The sequence below is a fragment of the Microtus ochrogaster genome, linkage group LG2 (genome assembly GCF_000317375.1).
Source record: "Microtus ochrogaster isolate Prairie Vole_2 linkage group LG2, MicOch1.0, whole genome shotgun sequence".
In the NCBI taxonomy this organism is placed as follows: Eukaryota; Metazoa; Chordata; class Mammalia; order Rodentia; family Cricetidae; genus Microtus; species Microtus ochrogaster.
The window spans coordinates 49,614,126-49,624,912 of record NC_022028.1 but is presented as its reverse complement, the minus strand read 5'-3'; the positions used below and the strand labels follow the sequence as shown (position 1 = coordinate 49,624,912).

Here is a 10,787-nt window from a genome sequence, read left to right as displayed (position 1 = left end):
AGTGCTGGGATGAAAGGCGTGCACCACCATGCAGACCTAAAGTCACAAACAAAAACATCACACAGCTCGGTTAAGGAAACCACTCAAAAGAAATATTGCCCAGTGCCAAATGCAGTGCCTTTCCCTGCGCTTCTTTCTGCAGAGGTAGAAAGACCATTCCGAAGCCATGGAGATTCACTCAGGGCTTAAATTTTGACTGTCAAGTATGTTTTATTTTTTTTTAAAGATTTATTTATTTATTTATTATGTATCCAATGTTCTGCCTGCATGTACACCTGCACACCAGAAGAGGGCACCAGATCTCATTAGAGATTGTTGTGAGCCACCGTGTGGTTGCTGGGAATTGAACTCAGGACCTTTGGAAGAGCAGCCAGTGCTCTTAACCACTGAGCCATCTCTCCAGCCCACTCCCTTGACTTTCTTTAGCAGTGTGGTTTGTAGTTCATTGAAATTTCTTGGCTTTGCCCCACTCTTCCGTTTTTTTGGTAGGCTCCAGAAAGCAGACCCCGTGTCTCCCTGTGCTCACCCAGTGTGGTGCCAGCACAGGAAGGCTGGCAATACATCCTGTTAAGTGGAGACTAGCCAGCTTACTCACGAGTGACTCACAACCACCCACGTGCTGAGCTTCCAGGCCACTGCAGTCCGTTTGCCACTTTTCGTGCTTTGGGTTTTCCAGGTGAAGATGCACATCAAGTCAGTCACCGACTTCGAGTGGCTGAAACAGAGCAGATTTTATTTCAAGGAAGATTTGGATCAGACCGTGGTGTCCATCACAGATGTCGATTTCATCTACCAGAACGAGTTTCTCGGCTGCACAGACCGCCTTGTGATCACCCCTTTAACAGACAGGTAGGAACCCCGGCGCTCGCGGCTATACTTGGTAATTCAATGGCATGCTTAGACTACATTGAAAAAAAATCCACACTGAAATATTCATAAACTCATGTTGCTGCCATCTTGGGTCTGTGCTGGGCTATCAGATGCAGCCTAACATTGAAATAACCCTCATTGTTGCTTACACGGACACATGCATTAATGTTTTATGAAGTAGAAACAGACGAAAGAATAAAATCAGGATTGAATGTTTGCTTTGAGTAATTTAATAATGATTTTGAGAGGTTGTGAGAGGAAAAAATACCCTGAAACCATAAAGGAAGTTAATAACATTGCAAAAAGGAAAGCACCTTTGGTAGCGTTCAGTGTAGTCTGCTGGGTTTGCAGTTTTTGTTGGATTTTGTTCTTTTATTTATTTATTTATTTATTTTTGAGTCAGGGCCTCGCTGTTTACCCCTGGCTGACCTGACACTTATGTACACTTGACTGTCCTGGAACTCAGGCAGCTATCCCCCTGCCTCTGCTTCCAGGGTGCTAAGATTAAAGGAAGGAAATCATCACACACTGCCTGTTTTGTTTTTGTTGAGATAAAAATCTCACGATGTAGCCCTGGCTGGCATGGGATTCGCTGTGTGTCCTGGACTGGTCTTAAACTGGCGGCGATGCCCCTGCCTCTGCCTCCTGAGTCTTGCAGGAGTGCAGCACCGTAGTCTGCCAGTCTCTCAGTTTCTCAGATGTGGAAACTGAATTTAAAGTTTCTTGGCCGAGTCTGTCTCAGTCAGTGACGGGTGCTGTCGCCCAGTAGGGTGCGAATCTTTTCCACCTTCACATCCCCCGCACCCTCAGTTCAGTTTGCCACACGCAGAAAGCTCGCATTACGTGTCTGCGGATTTACTGCTGCCGTGTCGATGGAGTCCGCTTCCAGGTAAAATTACAGCGGGACCGTTCCGTGTGTTCAGCTTCCTCTTGCTTTCTCCCATCCCGCTCTGTCTGGTTGCCGCTTCGCGTGGGCCGTCCAAGCTCTGTGCCAGACAGGTTCTTCCCTGGGTTTCAGGTGCTACATCACACTGGCTCAGGCGTTGGGAATGAACATGGGCGGGGCTCCAGCAGGACCGGCCGGGACGGGCAAAACGGAAACCACCAAAGACATGGGCAGGTGTCTGGGGAAGTACGTGGTTGTGTTCAACTGCTCGGATCAGATGGACTTCCGGGGCCTGGGAAGGATTTTCAAAGGTAAGTATCTCAGTTTTGGTGAGTCTATTTTGTCATTGCCCTTTGGTGTTTTTGATATAAATGTTAAATGACACTATCATCATTAGCCTCGGTTGCTTTATATCGTACGGCACTCTGGATTAAAAGTGACCGGTTAGCATAAATTCAGCGTGGCTCAATGTTGCTGATCGTGTTATGTTGCGTACACTGAATGTGTATTGGAATCTGAAGACAGAATCAATTTGGAACAGTCACACAGCAGTGGAGGAGAGCTAGTCTTCGTGGCAGATTGGTACATGCGACTTCCCTTTGCTGGGCTAAAGCCCACTGAAATGGAAGGTTTTTTTTTTTTTTTTTAAAGCACAGTTACAAAGAGGTGATTTCAGCTAACACTGAGGAAGAAAAGACCTCTAACGGGCACATCGGTGTCAGCGCTCAGTCCGACTTGGTGTAACTCAGCTCTCTGAAATAGAAGTCCTGCCAGAGGACATCCCAGATGGGGCCCCTGCAAGGGTCGGGGGAGCTGTCCTGCCTCTCCCATCCCTTCCTCCAAGGCACCAGATGCAGGCATCTCAAACAGGAGTTTGCATCTGTGTTAAGACAATAGTGTAGTCAAAACCCATTGGCTCAACATGACCAGAAGAGCCTAGGGTGGTGTCCAGGATGATAAGGAGTCTCCAGGCTTGAGATGATAGAGGCGTTGCCTAGTGCTCATGAAGCCCTGAGCTCCATCCTCAGTACCAGACAAGCAGCCTGTGGTTGTGCATATGTAATCCCAGCACTCCACAGGCAGGAGAGTCATGAGTTCAAGGCCAGTCTTGGCCTCAGAGTGGGTTCAAGACAAATCTGGGCTACGAGAGACCTTGTCTCAAAGAAGAACATACACACACACATGCACAGAGAAAGAGAGAGAGAGAGAGAGAGAGAGAGAGAGAGAGAGAGAGAGAGAGGAGAGGGTGCATAAAGACTGCTAAGCTGAATTAAAGAGGAAACAGAAGAAAACTCAATAAACTCAGTGAAATTAATAGCTTCAGAGACAATTGAGATCTTTATACTCTTTAGTCTACTGAAGAAACCAGGCTGTTAGGGAAAAAAAATAACAATTGAGACACAAGGAAATTTACAGGGGGAAAAACCCAGCTCTGTCTTGAGTTACAAAAAGATGAGGAGATGGGAGGTTTGACAGAAAAACGTTACGGGTCTAAACATCCCAGCATCCTTAGAATGGGCGTCCCCAAGGGCGAGGGCAGAAGGCTGGGCAAATGGCGGAAGAAGTAAAGCATTCCGTACAGCTGCGGGTGATAAAGGCGCCTGTCCTTAGAGAGTCGGGAAGGAACAGTGCTCATGATCTCCGGGCCTGCCTTTGTGCATGGCTTTGTAAGAAATACATAAAACCCCTCTGGCCATCTCATCCAGCAACCTGACATTCCTCTCGCTCTGTAATGAAAGAACACGGAGAGATCAGACCTGCTGAGAGGCATCCCATATTCTGCCGTTTCCCCCAGAGCCTGGAGAACCGTTCCTCTCCAGCCTAATTGAAGGCCGTGGTCCTCACAGGCTGGGTCTGATTTACCACCTCTTGGGACCCCTGCCTACATACAGCTGTCACATTTTCCCTTGGGCACGGTACTGAGTTCCCTGTGTTTAGTGACGGTATGCAAATAATTAAACATCTCCCGTCGCAAGGATGAAATGCGCCTTCCGAAACAGCCCGATGTGAAGCGGCATATACATTGTGTTTAGGCACAATTTTGGGGAGCCCTTGGCAGACCCGATGGCTCACAAGAAGGTGCCTTGCACAGGGAAACTTTGCAAATCAACCATTTCTCCTGCCAGGTCTCGCGCAGTCGGGTTCCTGGGGCTGTTTTGATGAGTTTAACAGAATTGAATTGCCTGTCTTATCTGTGGCGGCCCAACAAATTTACATAGTTTTGACGGCAAGGAAAGAGAGGAAAAAGCAGTTCATTTTCTCAGATGGTGATTGTGTGGATTTGAATCCAGAATTTGGAATCTTCCTGACAATGGTGAGAACATGAGAAAATTGTTAATTGTTGCAGATATAAATAGATGAGCCTGTGTATTACAGTATAAATTAACCAAAGTCATGGACTCACTCTCGTTTTTAAAAGAAGGCTTATTTTAAATTAATTATGTGTGCCCATGTGTGTCTGTGTGCATGTGAGTGTAGTACCGACGGAGGCCAGAAGAAGGCGTCGGATACCCTGGAGCTGAAGTCTGCAGGTAGTCATGAGATGTGTGATGTGGGTGCTGGGACCTGAACCCCAGCGCTCTACAATGTGAGTTTCTTAAAACCATGAAGATAACTTTCCTCCTCAATGCCTCCTGTCCATAGAGGTTGACTGGGATGGGCTCAGCTTTGTGTATCCTTCGTTTGGTATTAGGCCCATCAGGTGGTCACTGTCTCCATCACTGTGGGATGGCATAGCAAAGAGAAAATGAATAACCATGCTTTGGCCTAGAGTTTCCACCCAGGAGGGACACACACAGGTCTCATGGGGCCAACTGCATCCACCTTCAAGGGGGCCTAGAGGGTGGGTGTGGTTATACAGGCAGGAGTAGGAAGTGAGGCTGACGGCCCACACATGCCCCTTGTCTCACCCTAGAGCTGCAAGAGCCTCTGGGTAAAGGTCTTCTGGTTGAGCCTGTAAGAGAAGTTAGCTGTGTGTGTGCTATGTATGCAGGTACACGCTGTGTGTGCTTGCATATGCTCCCATGTATGGGCCTGTGGAGTCTTTCCATGTTAATCACCTTTTGAAACAGCGCCTCTCACCGGAACTGGTACCATTACTGATGGTTGTGAGCTACCATGTGGGTGATGGGAGCTGAACCTGGGTTTCCAAGAGCAGCCAGTGCCCTTAACTGCCCAGTCACTCCTCCAGCCCCTTTCTTCTAATATCATACTTTAGATAATAATTGCTCAGGTCTATGTTTTCAGCTCTGTTTTTCCCTTTTCTATATTTTAAACTAGCAGACACACAGATGCTTGATTTTTTTGAAAAACTGTGTATAGCTTTAATAATGAATTGAAAAATGGATATATTAAAAAAGGTATGATATGAAATGCTATTAAATATGGATGGTCCAGTCCACATTTTTGAGAAAGTGAGACTATTCCATATATTTAATATTCCTGTGCACTGCCTTAAAATCTGAATTAGGGGCCTGAAATGTATTTATATCCAGGAAATAAAAATTGAACCAATAATTGAAAGTTAAATATATTTTAACTCTTAGAACCCTGGATATGCTGGGCGCCAGGAGCTGCCGGAAAACTTAAAAATCCAGTTCAGAACAGTTGCAATGATGGTTCCCGACAGGCAGGTATGCGTCAGGGCTTAAGTGGATAATCTATGTGGTTTGCTCTTTCTCCCAGTAAAGTAAAACGCCTCACTGTGTCGATCTGCAGATCATTATGCGAGTTAAACTTGCAAGCTGTGGTTTCCTTGAAAACGTTATCTTGGCTCAGAAGTTTTACGTTCTCTATAAACTCTGCGAAGAGCAACTTACTAAGCAGGTAACAGCATATTTATTGTTTTCATCAGTAAGGAATTTAAATTTTTTGTTTGAACCTATGTGTATGTGTGTGTGGGTATGTGCATGTAAGTGCTGGTACCCACAGAGGCCAGGAGAGGGCAGCAGAGCCTTCTGAGCTAGAGCTGCAAGTGTTTGGAAGTTGCCAGCTGTGGGTCCTTCAAGAGGCTAGGCATTTGAAATCTATTGTTTGTCTCTCAGACTGGATCTGGCTGTCTTATTCTGAAAAGAGACGTAGGTTGGAATCCTGCCCTGTGACCTTGCTTTCTCTGATGGAATGATTCCTTTTTTACTCTAAGAAAAAGGGAGAAGAATTGCGCTCCCAACACTTTGCAGCATAGCGGCTCCGCAGTGCCCGCAGAATATCTGTACAGGGTGAGCCTGCACTTGGAAGTTCCCACTGAAGTTTCCTTGTTCTCCCTTTCCCCATCCTAGGTTCACTATGACTTTGGACTGAGAAATATCCTGTCTGTGCTGAGGACCCTTGGGTCTCAGAAAAGAGCCCGGCCAGAGGACAGCGAATTAAGTACGGTCATGCGAGGACTAAGAGACATGAACCTTTCCAAATTGGTAAATATCCCTGAACTCTCTCTCTCTCAAGACCCTGACCTGGTTTCTTTCTGCTCACCTGGCAAGGGAGCTTTACATGTTGCGCTCTGAATGCAATAGTCACAAAGATAGTTGGTGTGTCTAACCAGCACCCAGTGAAAGTGCCTCCCCTTGTCTGTCATGTATAGTAAATCAAGCTGTCAGAGAGGGCTTCTGCTCCAGGTTTTCAATCCAGTTTCCTTTAAAATTATTTTTGAATTTAATTTTATGTTTATATATATGAGTTTTTTCTTGAATATATGTTTATATATGTACCATGCATGCACAGTGTCCTTGGAGGAACTGGGGTTCTAGGTAGTTGTGACCCACCGTGTGGCCCTCTGCAAGAGCAACAAGTGCTCTTAATCAACGAGCGACCTCTCCTTGCCACCTATTGTTTGTGTGTGTGCACACACGCATGTATGCGGGTGCATGTCGTCTATTGTTTGTGTGTGTGCACACACGCATGTATGCGGGTGCATGTCGTCTATTGTTTGTGTGTGTGCACACACGCATGTATGCGGGTGCATGTCGTCTATTGTTTGTGTGTGTGCACACACGCATGTATGCGGGTGCATGTCGTCTATTGTTTGTGTGTGTGCACACACGCATGTATGCGGGTGCATGTCGTCTATTGTTTGTGTGTGTGCACACACGCATGTGTGTGAGTGCTTGTGTGAAACGACACATCATGAGGCATCAGATGGCAACTTTTGGGAGTCGGTTTTCTTTTGCGCTGTGGATCCCAGCAACTGAGCTGGGGTTGTCAAGCTTGGCAGCAAGTGCCTTTGCCCATTGTGTATCTCCTTAGCACCCCCCCTCTTTCTGTGTGTGTGTGTGTGTGTGTGTGTGTGTGCATGTGTCTCTCTGTGTAAGTGCACGTATGTGTGTCTTTGTGGATGTCTGCCGATCGGGTCCAGAAGAGGGTGTCAGATGCCCTGGAGATGGAGTTATGGACAGTTGTGAGCTGGATGTTGAGGGTGCTGGGAACCAACTCAGGTTCTCTGGAAGAGCAGAGAGCTCTCTTAACTGCTGAGCCGTCTCTCCAGTCCTAAACATCAATGTCTTAATTTCCAAATAAACAGCGTCAGTGTCACCTTTTTTCATGTTTGCTCTGGTGACAGCCAGAGTCAAGCTTATGTGCTACGTGATGTACTGCAGGTGAAGCCCCGTGTATGGGTGAGGAGGAGCGGCTGCAGGAAGTTTGTGTTCTAGGGTCTGAGATAGCCAGTGGCCTCTGGTGTGTCTTCTTCAGGCGTGCTTTTCTGTTAGGTCCTCTCAGCATCCCTGTGACAGGTTGACCTACTGTCCTAATTTGGGTGGGGCACCTCGGAGAGGCGTGAGGACTCATCTCATCCATGATCATAGTCAGTCACCTTTCCCGTGCCAGGCCCTCTGTTCCTTATGCTTGGAACTTTGACAATCGAGAAAGCATCAGAGTGTGTGTGTGTCTGTGTGTGTGTGGTGCTCAGTGGTTAAGCACACTTGCTGCTCTTCCAGAGGATCTGAGTTCAGTTTCTAGCACCCATGTTGGGTGTAACTCTTGCTCCAGGGTGTCCTCCACCCTCTCTTACCCTCTGTGGGTCCCTGCATGCAGGTGCACATGCCCACATACAGATACAGACACGTAAATAAGAATAAATCTTAAAACAACACAAAAGTCATGGCGGGGGGGGGGCTTCAGAGGATAGAAAAACGTGAGAAGGGGCTGGAAGTTGGGAACTGGGCGGTCTGTGTCTTAAAGACACGGCAAACCAAGAGTGGGAGTCGGCTTGCTCAAACCCAGTCCTTAAAAACAGAGGCAGGACACTCGGCCGCTGCTGGATGAAGTCACTGAGGATAAGGGCTGTTTCCTACTGTAAGTGAGCTATCAATACCCTGTTTCCATGGTGGTGGGACTATAAATAGCCTGCTTTAAGGTTACCGTGAATATGAGCCTGTGAGGGGCAGATAAAGTAATGAGATGAAACACGGATCAAGGCTGGATTGTGGAATGCTTAGGTATTTTGAGCGCCATAGGGGTTGGTCCAGCGGTGGCACCAGGAGTGCCAGGGGGTGCAAGCCTGCCTCGGAGTTAAGAAACGATCCTCTGGGAATAAAGCAGCGAGGACCACGCACACACCCTTCTCAGCTAAAGAATGATTGTTGACTGGCTGTGTTTGTGTCCATGCATGCCATCTTAGGTTGATGAAGACGAGCCCCTGTTCCTCAGCTTGATCAATGACCTGTTTCCGGGGTTACAGCTGGACAGCAGCACGCACGTGGAACTGCAGGCTGCCGTGAGCAACCAGGTCAACCTCGAAGGTCTGATTAACCACCCGCCCTGGAACCTCAAGTTAGTGCAGGTAAGGGCCTTAGGAGCTCACGGGCGAGTGTACAACAGGGGTCACGATGGCAGATCTTACTCCCTGGTGCTGACTCCATGTAAGGGGTGATGCTGAACCAATGCCGGATAGCCATCATCGCTAGAAGACTCCTCAGGGGGCTGTGTTTGGTTTCAGAAGGAATGCATTTGTCCTGTCTTGATGAAACCCGTAGTCTAGCTGGTACTTAACTTCATGAGAAGGTCGATAGTAACCAGAATCTGAGAAGGGTTGGGACAGGAGGCGACAGCCCTGCTGGCTTCTTGCATTCACTCTGGTGGTATTACTGGGAGCAGACACCTCAGGGTTGCTTGCTTATGTGTGTGTGTGTGTCTGTGTGTGTGTGTGTGTATGTATGTGTGTGTCTGTGTGTGTGTGAGTGTGAGCACATGTTATGATTCACCTATATTAGATGTCTAGCCCAGGCTGGCTTAGAACTTCCCATGTGGTTGAGGATGGCCCTGCCTCTGTCTCTGGAGTGCTGGGATCACGGATGTGCAATGCTAATTCCATCGTATACTGAGTACCAAAAGCCAAGGGTTTCGTATACATAGGCAAGGATGAAGCGTGAATCTAATTAGTCTTATTAAATAAAACCCAGAGTCAGATATCGAGGGGGGTGAAAGATGAAAGAAGCAGAGAAGCCAGTCACTAGAGTTCTTACCTCTACGACATCTCAGACCGAATGGGGGCGTTCCTGACTCTATGAACCCTCAGATTAAATGGAGGTGGTCTTGTCTGTCTCCTCCTGACTGTGCTGGGACTAAAGGCCTGAGCCTCCCAATGCTGGGATCAAAGGTGTGAGCGCCACTGCCTGGCCTCTCTGGTTAACTAGTGGCTAGGTCCACCCTCTGGTCTCCAGGCAAGCTTTCTTTGTCAGAATACAACCAAAATCTCAGACCGCAGGAGCTCCCTAGGACTGAGCTGTGTTCACAGCCCACTCTGGGCTGTGTTCTTCGTATGTCTCGGTGAATCCCCTCTCCCATTCCCGTGTACCCAGTGTCTGTATGCCTTCACTTCTAGTAGCAAATGGAAGGCTGAAGCTACTTTGTATCTGTGCACAGGGGCAGGCATTGCCTGAGCACTTACTGCTCCAACTCCCAAGTGCCACCTCCTTAAGGAAGGATGGGTGGGGGAGGGGAAAGGAAGGCCAAGTTCCTCCGATTCCAGGTGGAGAGTCCCTGGCGGGATCGAGCCTGTCCGCAGGCTGCCTCCACTGCACCTTAACTCGGCTGTCCCGTCCACGGACTGTCTTCTCCACACCCTTCTCTACATCTCATCTCCCAAGGGTATATTCGGAAAAATTCAAGCTGTGTGGCTGGAGCTTTGTGATGCTGCTTTCCGCCACTGGGGGGCGACATCACCACACTGCAGGCACACTCAGAGCCCAAGGGGGATAGTGAGAGTCAATCCTGCATTAATTATTTCCAAAATGTAATTCAAGTCCCACGTTGTCATGACTTTATCATGGATGTCGTTTCTTAACACGACGCCAGTTTGCTTCCCGCAGCCAGTAAGACAAAGAACACTCGAATGTTATTTAAAGCCTTTGAAATTTCAGCGAACTCGTACGAATGCCAGCCAGAGAGTAACAACCTACATTTGCCAATGTGTCATTTGATCGTGTAGTTGTATGAGACCTCGCTGGTACGGCATGGCCTGATGACTCTTGGGCCCAGTGGCTCTGGGAAGACAGCGGTCATAACTATTCTGATGAAGGCATTAACAGAGTGCGGGAGGCCCCACAGAGAGATGCGGATGAACCCCAAGGCGATTACCGCGCCCCAGATGTTTGGCCGACTAGATACAGCCACCAACGACTGGACAGATGGAATCTTCTCCACTCTGTGGAGGAAGACATTAAAAGCTAAAAAGGGTATGCACGGGCCTGCCTCCGAGTTTGCTTTTTTTTTTTTTTTCTAGGCAAGCTTGTTAACGACGACACAGTGTTTGCTTAGTTTTCTGTTTCTAATTTCCACTGGAAATCGATTGATCTTCCCCTTCCCCCTGCCCTTGTTTTGCAGGTGAAAACATCTTCCTCATCCTCGATGGCCCCGTGGATGCCATCTGGATTGAGAATTTAAACTCGGTGTTGGATGATAACAAGACCCTCACCCTGGCTAACGGGGACCGTATTCCCATGGCCCCCAACTGTAAGCTGCTGTTTGAGGTGCACAACATTGAGAACGCTTCTCCCGCGACGGTGTCGAGGATGGGCATGGTCTACATTAGCAGTTC

The 10,787-nt window shown here is 48.0% G+C and overlaps 1 protein-coding gene across 1 annotated transcript in view; it reads left to right on the top strand.

The window, feature by feature from the left end:
• Nucleotides 1-10,787, top strand: part of Dnah8 (dynein axonemal heavy chain 8) — a 228,267-nt gene that overhangs the window by 88,584 nt on the left and 128,896 nt on the right. Inside the window, 9 exon segments of the mRNA XM_026785784.1 lie at nucleotides 677-849; nucleotides 1,889-2,067; nucleotides 3,883-4,070; nucleotides 5,302-5,388; nucleotides 5,474-5,581; nucleotides 6,034-6,168; nucleotides 8,370-8,531; nucleotides 10,179-10,425; nucleotides 10,574-10,783. Of these exon segments, the coding sequence (XP_026641585.1) occupies nucleotides 677-849; nucleotides 1,889-2,067; nucleotides 3,883-4,070; nucleotides 5,302-5,388; nucleotides 5,474-5,581; nucleotides 6,034-6,168; nucleotides 8,370-8,531; nucleotides 10,179-10,425; nucleotides 10,574-10,783 (1,489 nt within the window).